Consider the following 20,000-nt stretch of genomic DNA (forward strand, 5'->3'; position numbering starts at 1 on the left):
GACAGTAAATGCACATTTAAAGAAGAATGTTGCCATGCATTTTTCTATTAATAAACATGCTATTACTATCTTATTACTACTGTTATTAGTTTATTACTACTTAAATGGAATTTGTTTTTGGTGCTGTTGTCTAATATTGTTGATTCGTAAAACTATTTAGGAGTGTTGCCATGCATTTTTCTATTAATAAACATGTTATTACTATCTTATTACTACTGTTATTAGTTTATTACTACTTTTATGGAAAAAATTTTGTGCTGTTGTCTAATATTGTTGATTCGTAAAACTATTTAGGAGTGTTGCCATGCATTTTTCTATTAATAAACATGCTATTACTATCTTATTACTACTGTTATTAGTTTTGGTGCTGTTGTCTAATATTGTTGATTCGTAAAACATTTAGAAACTATTTAGGAGTGTTGCCATGCATTTTTCTATCAATAAACGTGTTATTACTATCTTATTACTACTGTTATTAGTTTATTACTACTTTTATGGAATTTGTTTTTGGTGCCGTTGTCTAATATTGTTGATTCGTAAAACATTTAGAAACTATTTAGGAATGTTGCCATGCATTTTCTATCAATAAACATGCTATTACTATCTTATTACTACTGTTATTAGTTTATTACTACTTTTATGGATTTTTTTGGTGCTGTTGTCAAAATATTGTTGATTCGTAAAACATTTAGAAACTATTTAGTTGTTTTGCCATGCATTTGTCTATCAATAAACATGCTATTACTTTCTTATTACTACTGTTATTAGTTTATTACTACTTTTATGGAATTGTTTTGGTGCTGTTGTCTAATATTGTTGATTTGTAAAACCTTTAGAAACTATTTAGTAGTTTTGCCATGCATTTGTCTATCAATAAACATGCTATTACTATCTTATTACTACTGTTATTAGTTTATTACTACTTTTATGGGATTTTTTTTGCTTATTCGCTCTTTTAGAAACTTTTTTCAGAAGAAAAGTTTTCACCCTTAACCCAAACCTAAACAAAGTCTAACCCTAAACCTAAATAAAGTGTTGGATTGGAGGTTAGCTAACATTTGATACCTGTTTTGTATCGATTTGAAACACACTGTTTGTTGAGTGGTTGGTTTAAAGGTCATACCTTTATTTATGAGACAAGTACAGTATGGTATGTTACAAACTATTACAAGTTGTCACAAAACTATGTGGTTTTGAATCACATTTAATGAAGTGTGCGTCCCTCATTCTGTGATACTCACCGTCTCTGTACCACATCACATCCTGTTGGAACGGTAGTAAAGCTGATGTGAAACTGCACTGCAGAATCAAGTTGTCTCCCTCCTTCACAAATGTTGGATTAAAAATGGAGGCCAGCTGAGCTTCCGGTTTTGGAACTGGGACTTTAAAGGACCAGAAAAAAAAGAGGAAACGTTAGCATGTTTTTTGTTGTTTTTTATAACTGAACACACCATTTTCTTTTCTGAAGAAACAGTTCTTTAAAGTCCTTGGTAGTTACTGGTTCTGCAGAGTTCAAATATATATGTTTCTTTGTGGAACTAAAAAGGGTTCTCCTATGACATCACTTTCAAGAATCCTACTATGGTTCTTTAAAGCACTAGTAGTTTAAGGGGTTTTTAGAGAACCTTTGATAAAATGGTTCTTTGTGGAACTAAAATGGGTTCTTCTATGGCATCATTCTCAAGAACCCTCCTATGGTTCTTTAAAGCACTAGTAGTTTAAGGGGTTTTTAGAGAACCTTTGATAAAATGGTTCTTTGTGGAACTAAAATGGGTTCTTCTATGGCATCATTCTCAAGAACCCTCCTATTGTTCTTTAAAGCACTAGTAGTTTAAGGGGTTTTAAGAGAACCTTTGATAAAATGGTTCTTTGTGGAACTAAAATGGGTTCTTCTATGGCATCATTCTCAAGAACCCTCCTATTGTTCTTTAAAGCACTAGTAGTTTAAGGGGTTTTAAGAGAACCTTTGATAAAATGGTTCTTTGTGGAACTAAAATGGGTTCTTCTATGGCATCATTCTCAAGAACCCTCCTATTGTTCTTTAAAGCATTAGTAGTTTAAGGGGTTTTAAGAGAACCTTTGATAAAATGGTTCTTTGTGGAACTAAAATGGGTTCTTCTATGGCATCATTCTCAAGAACCCTCCTATGGTTCTTTAAAGCACTAGTAGTTTAAGGGGTTTTTAGAGAACCTTTGATAAAATGGTTCTTTGTGGAACTAAAATGGGTTCTTCTATGGCATCATTCTCAAGAACCCTCCTATTGTTCTTTAAAGCACTAGTAGTTTAAGGGGTTTTAAGAGAACCATTGATAAAATGGTTCTTTGTGGAACTAAAATGGGTTCTTCTATGGCATCATTCTCAAGAACCCTCCTATGGTTCTTTAAAGCACTAGTAGTTTAAGGGGTTTTTAGAGAACCTTTGATAAAATGGTTCTTTGTGGAACTAAAATGGGTTCTTCTATGGCATCATTCTCAAGAACCCTCCTATTGTTCTTTAAAGCACTAGTAGTTTAAGGGGTTTTAAGAGAACCTTTGATAAAATGGTTCTTTGTGGAACTAAAATGGGTTCTTCTATGGCATCATTCTCAAGAACCCTCCTATTGTTCTTTAAAGCACTAGTAGTTTAAGGGGTTTTAAGAGAACCTTTGATAAAATGGTTCTTTGTGGAACTAAAATGGGTTCTTCTATGGCATCATTCTCAAGAACCCTCCTATTGTTCTTTAAAGCACTAGTAGTTTAAGGGGTTTTAAGAGAACCATTGATAAAATGGTTCTTTGTGGAACTAAAATGGGTTCTTCTATGGCATCATTCTCAAGAACCCTCCTATGGTTCTTTAAAGCACTAGTAGTTTAAGGGGTTTTAGAGAACCTTTGATAAAATGGTTCTTTGTGGAACTAAAATGGGTTCTTCTATGGCATCATTCTCAAGAACCCTCCTATTGTTCTTTAAAGCACTAGTAGTTTAAGGGGTTTTAAGAGAACCATTGATAAAATGGTTCTTTGTGGAACTAAAATGGGTTCTTCTATGGCATCATTCTCAAGAACCCTCCTATTGTTCTTTAAAGCACTAGTAGTTTAAGGGGTTTTTAGAGAACCTTTGATAAAATGGTTCTTTGTGGAACTAAAATGGGTTCTTCTATGGCATCATTCTCAAGAACCCTCCTATTGTTCTTTAAAGCACTAGTAGTTTAAGGGGTTTTAAGAGAACCTTTGATAAAATGGTTCTTTGTGGAACTAAAATGGGTTCTTCTATGGCATCATTCTCAAGAACCCTCCTATTGTTCTTTAAAGCACTAGTAGTTTCAGGGGTTTTAAGAGAACCTTTGATAAAATGGTTCTTTGTGGAACTAAAATGGGTTCTTCTATGGCATCATTCTCAAGAACCCTCCTATTGTTCTTTAAAGCACTAGTAGTTTAAGGGGTTTTAAGAGAACCTTTGATTAAATGGTTCTTTGTGGAACTAAAATGGGTTCTTCTATGGCATCATTCTCAAGAACCCTCCTATGGTTCTTTAAAGCACTAGTAGTTTAAGGGGTTTTTAGAGAACCTTTGATAAAATGGTTCTTTGTGGAACTAAAATGGGTTCTTCTATGGCATCATTCTCAAGAACCCTCCTATTGTTCTTTAAAGCACTAGTAGTTTAAGGGGTTTTAAGAGAACCATTGATAAAATGGTTCTTTGTGGAACTAAAATGGGTTCTTCTATGGCATCATTCTCAAGAACCCTCCTATGGTTCTTTAAAGCACTAGTAGTTTAAGGGGTTTTTAGAGAACCTTTGATAAAATGGTTCTTTGTTGAACTGAAAATGGTTCTCCTAAGGCATCAGGCTGAAGAACTCTTTTTGGTTCCTTGGAGCCTTTATTTTTAAGAGTGAAAACTAATGTATTATAAAAGAGAAACATTATGTGCAAACATCAGCTGTCAATCAGAATTCATTAGACATTTTTTAAACACTTGCTAGTATTGAAGTGACACATTAGCCCTAATGTGATTAACCTAATGTAATAAATTGTTGCTTTCTGTGCTATTCTAATGCTACTTATACCCCTCACATGTGCCTGTTATCAGGTGCAATTATATTTCATGATTAACTTTGACAATAGAATGCTCGTTAAATAATATGGTGAAAAATAGAGCACGAATAACAGAAAGAAACATTTAAAAACCAGATATCTATTTTCTGAAGAAAGTGTAAGTGGTGCTTGCCATAATGTTTGGGTGTTGTAAGTGGTTGCCAAAGCATTGCTATGTGGTTGCTAATGCAGCCTGTTTCCAAATGACAAAATATTTTAATATTTACACAGAAAAGACTCTTGTAATGTTTTTATTTTTTTTTTAAATGAGAAAATTTGATTATTCATGTATTCATTTTTGTTGTTGTTGTTGTAAAATACCACTAAGTAAAACAAAAGTCATATTGTCATATCCAAAATTGTCTATATGTCACTATATGTGTTTTGTGCTGTTGATTCAAAGAACCAGTTCATAAGAGTCATTCGTTTGGGAATCAGACTGCTGGTCGCTATATGTGTTTTGTGCTGTTGATTCAAAGAACCAGTTCATAAGAGTCATTCGTTTGGGAATCGAACTACCCTGGTCGGGATGTAGATTCAAAAGTACCGGCTCATAAGAGTCATTAGTTCGGGAATCAGACTGCTGGTCGCTATATGTGTTTTGCGCTGTTGATTCAAAGATCCAGTTCATAAGAGTCATTCGTTTGGGAAGTCGAACTACACTGGTTGCGATGTAGACTCTAATGAACCAGCTCATGAGAGTCATTTGTTCGGGAATCGAACCACAATGGTTGGGATGTAAGTTTTGCAGTGTAGATTCAAAACAACAAACTCATAAGAGTCATTAGTTTGTGAATCGAACCACATTGGTCGGGATCTAGATTCAAAAGAACCAGCTCATAAGAGTCATTTGTTTGGGAATCTAGCTGCACTGGTCGGGATGTAAATTCAAAAGTACCGGCTCATAAGAGTCATTAGTTCGGGAATCAGACTGCTGGTCGCTATATGTGTTTTGCATTGTTGAGTCAAAGAACCAGTTCATAAGATTCATTCGTTTGGGAATCAGACTGCTGGTCGCTATATGTGTTTTGCGCTGTTGATTCAAAGAACCAATTCATAAGAGTAATTTGTTCGGGAATCGAACCACACTGGTTGGGATACAGATTCAAAGAACTGGCTCATAAGAGTCATTAGTTCGGGAATCAGACTTTTGGTCACTATATGTTTTTTGCGTTGTTGATTAAGAAAAACGGCTCATAAGAGTCATTCTTTCGGGAATCAGACTGCTGGTTGCTGTTGATTCAAAGAACCAGCTCATAAGAGTCATTCACTCAAGAATTGGATTATTCACACTGCCGATTCAAAATCAATACTGTGTGAAAGTAATAAAAAATTAATAATTTAATTCTAAAATTATCAAACCATTCTCCAACCCTAAAACCAAAGTTTAATACTTAAGGTTTAAGGTTTGTTTAAATCAAAGTATGAGCACTAGTAATAGTAATAATGATGCGTGGCTAATCAAACACCTAATAAGTATAAATGACAGTATTTAGACCTCAATTATGGAAGAAGCTTGAATTAGAGATGATGTACTGTACATGTTTACTGATCATTAAACTGACTGCTCACACATTTATGATCCTGTTAATGACCTCTTTGGAGAAATGTGCTTGAGAGAGAAAAGGTGGGTTTGATATCAAGATCTAAAATCTGCCAGCAAGCTTGAATGAATCTCTCAGCTGATGGAATACATACATGTATAATACACATGATGTAAACACAAATCGAGGCTCTCCCTGTCTTCGGCTCTCTCTAAAAGTATAATTCTCTCACAAAGTCTGTCATTATTTACTCTCCTCAAACCCAGGTTTTGTTGGACTTGTTACGTGGGAGTGTATTTGCTTTGTGTTGTTGGGGAAAACAGTGTATTGGTCTAGTTTTCCTTGGTGTGTTCTCTCTCTTTTCTCTCTCACTGTAATGATTCACAGGTGGAGCTGCTAACGAGTGACCTGATTGGTGACGAGAGTGTTTGGCGCTGTATTTGAGTCTCCTGAGTCATGGATCCAGGAGTCCCCGCTCTCATGGCTTCCTTGACGAAGAGTTGTGTTATTGTGATCTCTTAGTGCATGTTAAAGACATTTGATGTGAATCACAACCTTATGTTAAGTTGTGATTTGTTATGTTAAATTTTAAACTTAACATCCTAACCCTTATCTAACTGGAGCTACGGTAGGGAGGTGGATGCCTTTTTGATTTATTCATTTTCTCTTGTTTATTATAGTTAGGGAGGGAAGCTTTTGTATTTTTGTTTCTTATCTGATTTCTAGGTTAGTATCTTTAAATTAGTTAGTTTTGTTTTATTATTTGTTTTGGCTGTTTCCCCTCCTGAAGCTTTGTTATTCCTTATTGACTTATGTTTAATAAATTCACTTTTTATTTTACTTTAAAGTGTTTTTGGTGTTTTGGAAGCCTTGGGAGTGAGAGCGGGGAACTCCAGGGATCTTGTTGATCAGATCCCTGTTAATTGTTATGGATGGTTTTGTTCTATTTTGAATAGAGTTATGACTTAATACGTAACAAATGGGGGCTCGTCCGCCTGTTTCATGTTTTGATTTAACAAGTGGAAGTGGCCGCTTGTCAATTGTATGAGTAATGAACACGTGGTAAAATGTACTCCTATTTTTGTCTTGCTGATATAAAGTGTAAAGCAGTAACGATCATTAGTAATGGAGTTAGATGTCAGATCTTTTATATCAAAACCTACTATACAGCAGTTTGATGCATTTCGAAAGAAAGATCTATTACAGATAGCTGAAATTTTAGAGGTTTCTGTATTGAGCTCTGCACCTAAACAGGTAGTTAAAGCTGAAGTTTATGCTAAACTGGTTGAACAAGGTTTTTTTTCTGTTGATATGGAGAGCGAAATTGGGAAGAGTGATATTTTAGATACTGCTAAAACTGATTTGACATCTCAATCAGATCCTTTGCTCTTGTTGAAAGTAAAAGAAGTGGAGTTACAAATAAAACGACAGGAACATGAAAATCGTTTGGTACATTTACGTGAGCTAGAGTTGGTGCATGAGGAAAAGGAAAGGGAGCGTGCGTTTAATGCTGTTTCACCTGTTGTGACTCCAGTCCCTTCATCTGTTCAGCCTGCTGCTGGTAACTTGTTTGATCCAAGTAGATACATTAAGCTCGTTCCTCCTTTTCGAGAGTCAGAGGCCGATGTATATTTTATCGCATTTGAGCGCATTGCTGCTAAACTAAACTGGCCTAAAGATATGTGGGGTTAATGTTACAATGTAGTTTAGTAGGTAAAGCTCAAGAAGTATGTTCTGCTTTGCCCATCGAGGAGTCGCTTGATTATGATTTGGTGAAAGCTGCTGTTTTGCGAAGTTTACTGAGCTTGTGCCTGAAGCGTACAGGCAGAAGTTTCAGTAACTATAATAAATCGGCTAAACAAACGTTTGTGCAGTTTGCACATGATAAGAGAGTTCTGTTAGAGAAGTGGTGTGCCGCTTCTAAAACTACTACGTTTGAGCAATTTCAAGATCTGATTCTGTTGGAGGATTTTAAAAATTGTTTTCCAGATAATTTAGTGGTTTACTTAAATGAACAAAAGGTTAAGTCCCTCTCAGCTGCTGCAGTGTTGGCGGATGAATATATCCTGACACATAAAACTGTTTTTTCTTCTGCTGCTAGTCCGAATCCTGGTACTTCGATGTTTCCATGTGTGCAGAAACCCTTGATGTACACTCGCTCAATGAAACCTATGGTGCGTTCTACAGCCCAGGGTAAGGAAGAGAGCAAGAGTGTTGAGAATAAAAGAGTTTGCTTTTATTGCTTGGACCCAAATCATCGTATTGTTGATTGTAAAGCCTGGAAGATTAAGAATTCTTCTTTCAAGCCTAAAAGTGTAGCTAATGTTGTTCTTGAGTCAATGTCTGGTGCTGAGAATTTTTCAGACAGTTCTGTATTTACTCCCTTTGTGTTTAAAGGTAGTGTGTCAGTTTCTCTGGATGGTACTGTGAATTCAATCACGATTTTGAGGGATACTGGGGTCAGCTCAATCGCTTATATTGGAAAGTGCATTACCATTTTCAGATGTGACGTACACTGGGACTGATGTGTTGGTTCGTGGAATCGAATTGAATTGAATTGTGTTAAAGTTCCTCTTCATATTGTGTTTTTGACCTGTGATCTTGTTTCAGGTCCTGTAAAAGTGGGGTACGCTCAAGACTGCCTGTAGAGGGCGTAAGTTTAATCTTGGGAAATGACCTGGCGGTGCTAAAGTTTTTCTCACCCAATTGTAGCGAAGAATCCGCTTTGTGATGGGGAGCTTGCCAGTCGATTCCCTTCAACATTTTCAGCTTGTGCTGTCACTCGTGCACAAGTATGCAAAAATGAGGATGTGATTGATCTATCTGACACTTTTATGGTTTCTCCAGATTCTCTGTCTGAGCTAAGGTTATCTGTGGATTCCAGTGTGGGTAACACAGATGAGCAACCTGATCAAGAAGCTTCCCTGACGATGGGGAGAGAACAACTTGGTAAAGCCCAGAAGTCTGACCCTTCTCTAACGCAGCTGTGTTGAGGCCGTGGAGGATAAAGTGAAAGGAGGTAATGTTGATGGAGTACAGTATTTCTGGGACCGAGGCGTCTTAATGCGTGAGTGGCTGTCTTGTAATGCTAAAGAGGCTGGGTTAAGTCCAGACTATCAGATTGTATTACCCTCTGGTTATCGAAAGGCTGTGCTTAAACTTGCTCATGACCACCCATTGTCTGGTCATTTAGGCAGTACTAAAACATTTATGCGAGTGGCGAAATATTTTTATTGGCCTGGTTTAAGATCTGCTGTGTCAAAGCATTGTCGCTCATGTCACGTGTGTCAACTCGCTGGTAAACCTAATCAAATAATTCGTCCGGCTCCTTTGCAGCCGATTCCAATGATGGGAGAACCATTTGAGCGACTCATTCTAGACTGTGTCGGCCCCCTACCGAAATCGAAGCGGGTTATCAGTATATTTTGACACTGATGTGTGCGACGACTCGCTTTCCAGAGGCAATACCATTGCGTAATATCAAAGCTGAAAACCATTGTAAAAGAGCTGATTAAATTTTGTTCAACGCTTGGGTTACCTCGTGTGATCCAGACTGATCAGGGAACAAATTTTAAATCTAAAGTGTTTGAGCAAGTGTTAAAGGGAATTTCCGTTAATCACGTAGTGTCGAGTGTGTATCATCCGCAGTCGCAGGGAGCTCTAGAGAGATTTCACCAGACGCTCAAATCAATGATGCGGGCGCACTGTGTAGAAGCCGGTAAGGACTGGGCTGATGATCTCCCTTTGCTTTTATTTGCGATAAGGGAAACCGCTCAAGAATCATTGGGGTTTAGTCCTGCGGAGCTCATTTTTGGACATACGGTTCGGGGCCCTTTAAAGCTATTACGCGAGCAACTTGTTATTGATAAAACACCGCTTGTTCTTGTATCCGAGTATGTTAGTTCTATTCGCGTGAACGTGTTCGCAGGGCTTGTGAGATGGCAAAGAAAAATTTGGATGAAACACAGACTGAGATGAAGGAGCGTTACGACCGTAAAAGTGTCGCTCGTACTTTTCAGCCTGGTGAATCTGTTTTGTTGTTAATGTCAGTGCCAGGGTCTGCTCTGCAACCAAGATTTTCAGGTCCCTATAAGGTGATTAAAAAGTTGAGTGATACGAATTATCTGATTTGCACGCCTGAACGTCGGAGGAAGTCGCGGATGGTTCATGTTAACATGTTAAAGTCTTATGTGACAGACGAATCTACCCTTGTTGTCAAGTCGAGTGCCGTCGTATCGTCTGTAGTAAATGAGGTGGAACAGGATTTTTCTGTACCTTGTGGTCGCTTGGCAATTCCGTAATTTTAAGTGAGTTGGAGTCTCACTTAAATTATCTAGCTCGGATCAAAGGAAAGATATCGTCGAGTTAATTGAAAGTCATTATTCACTCTTTTGTGACATTCCTTCGCAGACTACAGTAATTCAGCATGATATCGATGTGGGAAATGCGCAGCCCATAAAACAGCATCCTTTCCGGCTTAATCCGAAAAAGCGTGAGTTAATGAAAGCTGAGGTCGAGTATTTACATCAGAATAACTTTGCGAGTCCCAGTCTGAGTGCGTGGAGTTCGCCTTGTTTGTTAGTTCCCAAGGCTGATTCGTCGGTTCGGTTCTGCACTGACTATCGAAAAGTCAATGCAGTAACTAAACCTGACGCTTTCCCACTTCCACGTATGGAAGACTGTATCGATCGTGTTGGTCCCGCAAAGTTTGTTACGAAATTAGATCTTCTTAAGGGATATTGGCAGGTTCCTCTTACTCCTCGGGCCTCAGAGATTTCAGCATTTGTGACCCCTGACGATTTTATGCAGTACTCTGTTATGGCATTTGGAATGCGAAACGCACCGTCTACATTTCAGCGCTTAATGCGTATTGTACTAAGTGGAGTACAGAAGTGTGATGCCTATCTAGACGATATTATAATATATTCTTCTAGTTGGGAAGACCATTTGAGTTCTTTACGTGAAGTGTTTTCACGTTTTTGTGATGCATCTCTGACGGTAAACCTAGCCAAATGTGAGTTCGCCAAGGCAACAGTGGTTTACTTGGGGAAAAGAGTGGGTCAGGGTCAAGTATGCCCGGTTGATGCGAAGATTGCATCAGTTGTGAAGTTTCCAGTACCAGTGAATAAGAGAGAACTACGTCGATTTTTGGGAATGGCAGGATACTACAGAGGGTTCTGTCGTAACTTTGCCAGTGTTGTATCACCATTAACCGATCTCCTCAGCACTGCTAGAGTATTTGTGTGGTCTCCTGCTTGTGAGCAAGCTTTTTGATTTGCTATGTGAGCAAGCTAAAGATTTGCTATGTAATGCTCCTGTTTTGGCAGCGCCAGAGTTTACGCGCTCTTTCAAGCTGGAAGTGGATGCGTCTGCTACTGGGGCTGGTGCAGTTTTACTCCAAGAGAGCGAGTTGGATGTTGATCACCCAGTTTGTTACTTCTCGAAAAAGTTCACGTTATGTCAACGCAGGTATAGTACCATCGAAAAAGAGGCCCTTGCATTGCTATTAGCGTTGCAACATTTCGAGGTGTATTTAGGTGGAAGTTCATTTCCAATTGTGGTGTATACCGACCACAACCCACTCGTTTTTTTGGCTCGTATGTCCAATTCGAATCAACACTTAATGCGTTGGGCATTGATAATTCAGGAGTTTAATTTGGATATTCGACATCAAAAGGGTTCGCAGAATACTGTTGCGGATGCGTTGTCCCGAGTCTATGGTGCTGAAGAGTAAGATAATTGCTGTTGTGCAGTGTAGTAGATACAAACTTCCTGTTAGCATCTTTTTGGTGGGGAGGTGTTACGTGGGAGTGTATTTGCTTTGTGTTGTTGGGGAAAACAGTGTATTGGTCTAGTTTTCCTTGGTGTGTTCTCTCTCTTTCTCTCTCACTGTAATGATTCACAGGTGGAGCTGCTAACGAGTGACCTGATTGGTGACGAGAGTGTTTGGCGCTGTATTTGAGTCTCCTGAGTCATGGATCCAGGAGTCCCCGCTCTCATGGCTTCCTTGACCGAAGAGTTGTGTTATTGTGATCTCTTAGTGCATGTTAAAGACATTTGATGTGAATCACAACCTTATGTTAAGTTGTGATTTGTTATGTTAAATTTTAAACTTAACATCCTAACCCTTATCTAACTGGAGCTACGGTAGGGAGGTGGATGCCTTTTGATTTATTCATTTTCTCTTGTTTATTATAGTTAGGAGGGAAGCTTTTGTATTTTTGTTTCTTATCTGATTTCTAGGTTAGTATCTTTAAATTAGTTAGTTTTGTTTTATTATTTGTTTTGGCTGTTTCCCTCCTGAAGCTTTGTTATTCCTTATTGACTTATGTTTAATAAATTCACTTTTTATTTTACTTTAAAGTGTTTTTGGTGTTTTGGAAGCCTTGGGAGTGAGAGCGGGGAACTCCAGGGATCTTGTTGATCAGATCCCTGTTAATTGTTATGGATGGGTTTTGTTCTATTTTGAATAGAGTTATGACTTAATACGTAACAGACTTTACACAGTTATTCATTAAAAACAACCCCCTTTGTCAAAGCTGGGACATTTTATTGGTGATTGCATCCAGATAAATTGCTTAAACTGTATATTTGAGACCAATTCTTGTACATGAATCATTTCTCTTTCACGTCAAATCCCCCACCCCACCCCACCCCAAAACATCCAGTGTGACTCCTTCAAAGCGCCCAAACTGACAGCATTAACATCACAGAGCAAGACTTCAAAACAGCCGTTTAGCATTAAAGAACCACACTAACGTGCCACAGCCATATCACCCTGCAGCTCTTGCCTGGTTGCCCACTAAAGCTAAGCAGGGTTAGCTTTAGGGTTAGCTCCCATCCAGTACCTGGATGGGAGACCTCCTGGGGAAAACCAAGGTTGCTGCTGGAAGTGGTATTAGGGAGACCAGCAGGGGGTGCTCACCCTATGGTCTGTGTGGGTCCTAATGCCCCTATATAGTGACAGGGACACTATACTGTAAAAAAAAAGCACTGTCTTTTGGATGAGATGTTAAACCGAGGTCCTGACACTCTGTGGTCATTAAAAATCCCTAGGGCACTTCTCTTAAAGAGTAGGGGTGTAACCCTGGTGTCCTAGCCAAATTCCCCCCATTGGCCCCTATCATGGGCTCCTAATAATCTCCATCCCTGAATTGGCTACATCACTCTACCATCTCCTCTCCACCAATAGCTGGTGTGTGGTGGGCGTTCTGGCGCACTATGGCTGCCGTCGCATCATCCAGGTGGAGGTGGTTGAGGAGATTGCCCCTATACTATGTAAAGTGCTTTGAGTGCCTAGAAAAGCGCTATATAAATGTAAGGAATTATTATTATTATTTTAACACTTACTTGGAGTCCGTGAGCACTGCACTCGGGCCTCAGCTCCTTTATGTGCTGCACAAATGGAAGAAACAAGGAAGAAACTTAAGGCAAGATTCGGGCCACGTCCACAATAATACATTTTCGGTTGAAAACGTCGACTTTCAGTTTTTCGTGAAGTAAAATGTCGTAAAAGATCCGTAAACGTAGCAAAGTCAATGCATTTTAAACCCAAAATCTATTAGTGTAAACATACGGTAGCTTTGGTGTCGCAACAAACTTTCACTGATGTGGAAGCCAACAACAGCCAGTTACAGTCCAGGGACTGTTGGATAAGACTAATAACTCTACTAATAAAGACTTATAAGGATTAATAACTGATGAAATCAGAGATTAGACAATTGCATCCATTGATTTCTAAGAATTCAATTGTAGCCTTATACAAATGGAATTCAAATCATCATCAGACCAAATACTCACAGTTCACTATCAGCTTGGCACTGGAGGTGGTCTCGCCCAGGGAACTTTTCGCTACAACCCTGTATTCTCCGGCATCTCCGAGAGAACACCTGGAAAACAGTGGATAATGCTTTAAATTCCATCAACTAAAATGAGCGTAAAATACCCTAGACAGGTTGTCAACTGGGGTGAAATCTCCAAAACAAATCTACGTGGAAATGAACTGATAAAGAATACTATGAATAAAGAAACTATGGTAATAAAAATCATAATTTTGTGGTTATAAGGGTTACTATGGGAACTGTAGCAGTTTAACATACAGTACATGGTATTTGTAATCCGCCGACAAGAACGGTTTTTACAGTCTGCAATTTTACAGTGTTAAAACCATGGTGTCAGCCAAAAACATCTCGGTTACGTATGTAACCTCGGTTCCCTGAGACGAAGGGAATGTGACCTTGCGTTTACTAACGCAAATGGGGAGTGTCTTCATACACGACCGATTTGAAACTAATATTGGCTATGGTGTTAGAGCCCCACCTGTTTCGTCGCAAACTGACCGCTAGTTTCGTCGCAAACTGACCGCTAGTTTCGGCACAAACTGACCGCTAGTTTCAGCGCAAACTGACCGCTCGTTTCAGCGCAAACTGACCGCTAGTTTCGGCACAAACTGACACAAGCACTTCATTATAAATAAACTCCCTTCACGGCCGGGTTCATAAGGAGTAATTCATACGCCCGTATCGACGCAAACTGACCGCTCATTTCAGCTCAAACTGACCGCTCATTTCGGCACAAACTGACACAAGCACTTCATTATAAATAAACTCCCTTCCCGGCCGGGTTCATAAGGAGTAATTCATACGCTCGTTTCGGCGCAAACTGACAGCTGGTTTTGGCGCAAACTGACCGCTTGTTTCGGCGCAAGCTGACCGCTCGTTTCATCACAAATTGACCGCTCGTTTCGGCGCAAACCGACCGCTCGTTTCGCCGCAAGCTGACCGCTCGTTTAGTCTCAAATTGACCGTTCGTTTCGGCGCAAGCTGACCGCTCGTTTCGTCACAAATTGACCACTCGTTTCGGCGCAAACTGACCGCTCGTTTTGCCTGCAAACTGACCGCTTGTTTCGCCGCAAACTGACTGCTCGTTTCAGCACAAATTGACCGCTCGTTTGGCGCAAAGTGACCGCTCATTTACGGCGCAAACTGACTGCTCGTTTCAGCACAAACTGACCGCTCGTTTGGCGCAAACTGACTGCTCGTTTGGCGCAAACTGACCACTCGTTTTGGCGCAAACTCACCGCTTGTTTCGGCGCAAACTGATTGCTCGTTTCGGCACAAACTGACCGCTATAAAACAGGTGCACACACACACACCATTTCCTCAGAATTTCTGACTGAAGGAGCGCATTGCTCGTGCCTCAAGGACTCTGAGTCTTGTGGTGCGGCTAGCGTTCGCAATGTCTCATTCCCTTCATCTCAGGGAACCGAGGTTACGTACGTAACCTAGACGTTCCCTTACGACTTCAGTCCACTTGACATTGCGTTTACTAACGCATATGGGGAACAGAATCCCATCACGCCGCACTACATGACATAAATTCCTAAAGAGGACACATGGCGGCGCGGTCTTATGGGACGACGACCGACATGAGTATGCCGCAGTGAGTGATCCTCATGATCGCCAGGATGAGAGCACTCATAATGAATATATGAGCTATAGCCATATAGTATGAATTACTCCTTATGAACCCGGCCGGGAAGGGAGTTTATTTACAATGAAGTGCTTGTGACTTATGGAATTATAACAGCCTGAATGCAGGCGGTTGTGTAAATGATGCGGAGCCCGTACTTAAAAAGGGGGCATAAGTATATAGATATCTCTCTCTCTCTCTCTCTATCTCTCTATGTATATATATATATATGTATGGCCAATGAATAGCAAGTGCTCTAAACAGAGAGGACTTGTGAAAAAGAGACGTTACACGTCTAGGTTGTAAAACCTTGCGAACGTGTTTTGCGAGGACCATCCTGCCGCACAACATATGTCTTGTAAGGACACACCATTCGTCCATGCCCATGAGGAGGCCATGCCTCTAGTTGAGTGTGCTTTAAGACCAATTGGGCAAGTCTGACCCTGCGATTCATAAGCCAGTGTAATTGCATCGAAAATCCATTGAGTAAGTCTTTGCTTGGAGACGCACATTCCTTTTGTGCATCCTCCATAGAACATAAAGAGCTGATCAGACAGACTGAACTGCAAGTACGCTCAACGTATGTATGTAGCGCCCGCACAGGGCATAACAAATGCAATGATTGTTCCTCATCTGAATTAAATGGATGAAGGAAGAAAAGCCATTTGTGTGCCATTGCATCCGTTCCCAACGGGGCTTGGGACTTCGAATACCAAAGGGGTCAGTGGGCATTCTCCACTGAGGCAAATAGGTCGATTTCTGCTTTGCCGAATATTTCCCAAATCCTCAACACCGTCTGAGGATGATGTCTCCAATCACCCGGTATCACCCCTTGGCGTGACAGTAGGTCCGTGCTGTAATTCAGGCATCCTGGGACATATGTCGCTCGCAGGGAGAGGAGATGACGCTCGCTCCATAGGAGGAGGTGCCGAGTCAGTCTCAACAGTGGCAGTTAATGAATTCCACCTTGGCGGTTTATATATGCCACAACTGTCATGTAGTCTGAGCGAACCAGGACATGACAGTTAGCTATTTCTGACTGAAAAGTCTTCAAGGCTAGAATTACAGCCAATAGTTCTAGGTGGTTGATATGCCATTCCCTCCTCGGACCTGTCCAGGTGCTGAAAGTCGGGCGCCCATCGCACACCGCCCCCCAAACCTGTGTTGGAAGCATCCGTAGTCACCACTTTCCACCTGCTAATTTGCCCCAGTGCCACACCTTGCTGGTAATATGCAGGAGCTGTCCATGGTACCAATGCAGCTATACAGCGGCGGGATATAGTGATATGCATGCGCCCTTGGCGCCAAGCATGTTGTGGCACAGGGCGCTTCAGCCAGCACTGAAGTGGAGTCGAGGCGGACTCCCAAAAAGGCAATATTTTGGCTGGGAGAGAGCGTGCTCTTCGCCCAGTTTACATTGAGGGCCTAGCTGTTTAGATGCTGAAGCAGTAAGTCTCTGTGTTGGTACAACAGAGCCTCTGATTGTGCTAGTAACAGCCAATCGTCGAGGTAGCTCAATATGAGTACGCCGCTCAGTCTCAGAGGGGCGAGCACCGCATCGATGCACTTCGTAAATGTGCGAGGAGCCAGAGACAGTCCGAAGGGCAGGACTTTGAATAGATACGCTGTTCCCTCGAACGCGAATCTCAAAAACATCCCGTGGTGTTGTACAATTTGGATATGGAAGTACGCATCCTTCAGATCTATTGACGCAAACCAATCGTGTAGTAATCATTTTGAATGGGTGCACTTTATTAGTGCGCGATTTAAATGTCTCAGACCCAGGATTGGGCGAAGTCCGCCGTCTCTCTTTGGGACAAGAAAATAATGGCTGTAAAACCCTTTTTGTGCTTGACAATTTGGCACAATCTTTATCGTGTTTTTCACGATTAGATTGTGTATTTCGGCTCGTAATACTGGCGCGTCTTTGGCCGAAACCGTGGAAGACAGAACGCCGTTGAAACGGGGGGTGGCCGGCGAGCAAATTGGATCATATAGCCATGCGCGAGAATGTATGAGAATCTCATGCATTTGCAACGAGTGCTGTATTCTTTATTGCATTTTTTATTGCATATGACACAGAAACAACATCTTTTAAAACATTGTGAACAACAATATTCCTCTCCTGACGAACAGCAGTGGGGAGGTGGGGAACAGTGTTCTGTGTCTCCAATCGAGCCTTCTTCGGAGCACCGGAGGGAACGACGCTAATCAGCTTCAAAGCATTGCACCCATCAGCGCGAGGTGGGCACTGATGCGGCTGCTTCCGTCTGGGCGAAGGTTTGCGTGGCCTCACTGGTGGCTCGGCGGGGGCCGGAGCAGGCGTGGGTCTTTTAGACGGGCGATGGCTTGAGACAGAGCAGGGGCGAGCCGTCAGTGCTATGCTCTGTTTGGGCATAAAGTGCCTTATGGCATGTAACTGCTGCCGAGTCATGATGTAGCGCTCAGCAAACGTACTCACTGCGCCACAAGAGGTAATCGCTGTCTTGAAGGAAGAAATTCCTCTTTTATAGCGGTCAGTTCATGCCAAAAGGAGCGGTCAGTTTCACGCCAAAACAGGTGGGGCTCAAACACGAATATTAGAATATTGCCGTTATTGTAGAGAGGTTTCAAATAGGTCGTGTATGAAGGCACTCCCCATATGCGTTAGTAAACGCAATGTCAAGTGATTTAATTTTGTCCACGCTGGTCTATTGTTGTGATTTCAACTATTTCAGATGAACCCACCCCTAAACAGCACATAAAAAACAATGTGAGCTGTGGTTGGCTGCTTTACATGTCACTTAAACAATCTCTTCCTGTCTAAGTGGGCGGTTCTTGTACAGAATAAGCTGTAATGTGGACCAGACTTCATGCTGATAGTCAAAAGTCCTCCTACAAAGCAGCTCACCTCCTGATCTCTAAAGTGTTGAGGCCGAACTTCTGAAGCAGCTTGTAGTTCCAGGGCAGTGCTCCTCGCAGGGGAACGTCATCTTTATACCTGACAATAAGAACAATTCAGACTCCGGTACGTCTTTTTTGGAGATTTTGGCTGTTTTGTTTTAGACAGAAAGGCTCGAGGAGACTCACCATGTGATACTGGGAAACGGGCATCCCTGAACACTACAGGAGAGTTTGACGTCCATGCCTGTCCACACCATGTGCGGCCGCAGCGGGATGAGAAAGTCAGGCGCCTTCATGCTCAGATCCTCAATAAACTTCATGTGCACTGAAGCCTTTCTCTCGGCCTGTGGGTGAAGAATACCAAACAGTTCTCAGAAGTTAAAAGGAACAGTTTACATATTCTGACATCTTTACAATTTAATAGAATATCTTGGTCGCTCCTACAATGGCCACACGAATGTCAAACTGAACCTTGGAGCAGTGGTCGAAGGTCACCTGGTCTGATGAGTCCTATTTGCATTTACATCACATGTGCACATGTGCGCCATTTATCTGGGAAAGTGATGTCACCAGGATGCACTCTGGGAAGATGAAAAGCCAGTGGAGGGCGTGTGATACCCACATGCTGGGAAACCATGTGGACATCAATTTGACATGTGCCACCTGCCTAAACATAGTTGCAGACCAGGTACACCCCTTCATGTCAATGGTGTTCCCTGATGGCAGTGGCCTCTTTCAGCAGGATAATGCGCCCGGCCACACTGCACACATTGTTCGGGAAAGGTTTGAGGGACATGATGAAGACTTCAAGATGTTGCTCTGGCCTCCAAATTCTCCAGATCTCAATCCGACTGAGCATCTGTGGGATGTGCTGGACCAACAAGTGTGATCCACAGCGGCTCCACGTCACAACTTACATGACCTGAAGGATCTGCTGCTAATGTCTTGGTGCCAGATACCACAGGACACCTTCAGAGGTCTTGTAGAGTCCATGCCTTGTCTGGTCGGCACTGTTTTAGCGGCATGCAGAGGACCAACAGCATATTAGGCAGGTGGTCATAATGTTTTGGCTCATCTGTGTATACAACGTTAAGTGTACTGAAAAAATGGCTGTATTCAAACTATTTTTGTGAATATAATTTCACGAGAATTTTTACTAATAATGCCTTAAATTTAGGTCTGTTCCTCTCACATAGCTAACGTATGACTTCAGAAGACATGGAATAGAGCGCATAAGCTGAATTAACTATTTAATGGCGCTATTAGAGCTTGACAGCCCCAGTCCTCAATTCACTTTCAATATATGAAACATTTTATTCTTTATAATTTCACCTTTTTGGTTCAATGGATGAAAGATAGTTATATAGGTATGGAACAGGGTGGTGAGGGTGGTGAAAGGATTACAGAATTTTCATCTCTGTGTGAACGGTTTCTTCAACATTGCTCCTAGAAAGCCGTATCACTTTTTATGTTTTGTATTTAATATTTGTAACATTTTAACTTCTATAATTGTCTTTAGTGTGTTTGGAGTGATCACTCACCTCCCTGCGCAGTGTGAAGCGATCCGCACGCTCACGGATGACATGCTGGTTTCTGATCACGCCGATTTCTAGTTTCTCTGCCTCGTTGCCAAACATAGTCCATTGATCTCGCTCCCGGAGTTCATCGCTGGCCATGGTCTCCCTTAGGGCTTCCCTGGGGTGAAAGGTCAGAATTTGGCCAGTTTGAAAAATTGCTAGTTTATGCGTCACCTAATGATCCATTTATAATCCAAGCGAAAGTTCAATCAGAATGAAATGCATAAATAGGATTTAAATTTTTTTTTATTCCCTTTTCTCACAATTTAAAATGCTCAATTCCCACTACTTAGTAGGTGCTCGTGGTGGCGTAGTGACTCAATCCGGGTGGCGGAGGACGAGTCTCAGTTGCCTCCGCGTCTGAGACCGTCAATCCGCGCATCTGATCACGTGACTCGTTGTGCATGACACCGCGGAGACTCACAGCATGTGGAGGCTCATGCTACTCTCCACG

The 20,000-nt window shown here is 41.2% G+C and overlaps 1 protein-coding gene across 1 annotated transcript in view; it reads right to left on the reverse strand.

The window, feature by feature from the left end:
- Positions 1–20,000, reverse strand: part of myom3 (myomesin 3) — a 109,897-nt gene that overhangs the window by 58,134 nt on the left and 31,763 nt on the right. Inside the window, 6 exon segments of the mRNA XM_052143694.1 lie at positions 1,242–1,382; positions 12,966–13,010; positions 13,416–13,504; positions 17,977–18,066; positions 18,156–18,313; positions 19,511–19,664. Of these exon segments, the coding sequence (XP_051999654.1) occupies positions 1,242–1,382; positions 12,966–13,010; positions 13,416–13,504; positions 17,977–18,066; positions 18,156–18,313; positions 19,511–19,664 (677 nt within the window).

This window comes from Xyrauchen texanus, chromosome 15, assembly GCF_025860055.1.
Source record: "Xyrauchen texanus isolate HMW12.3.18 chromosome 15, RBS_HiC_50CHRs, whole genome shotgun sequence".
Lineage (NCBI taxonomy): Eukaryota > Metazoa > Chordata > Actinopteri > Cypriniformes > Catostomidae > Xyrauchen > Xyrauchen texanus.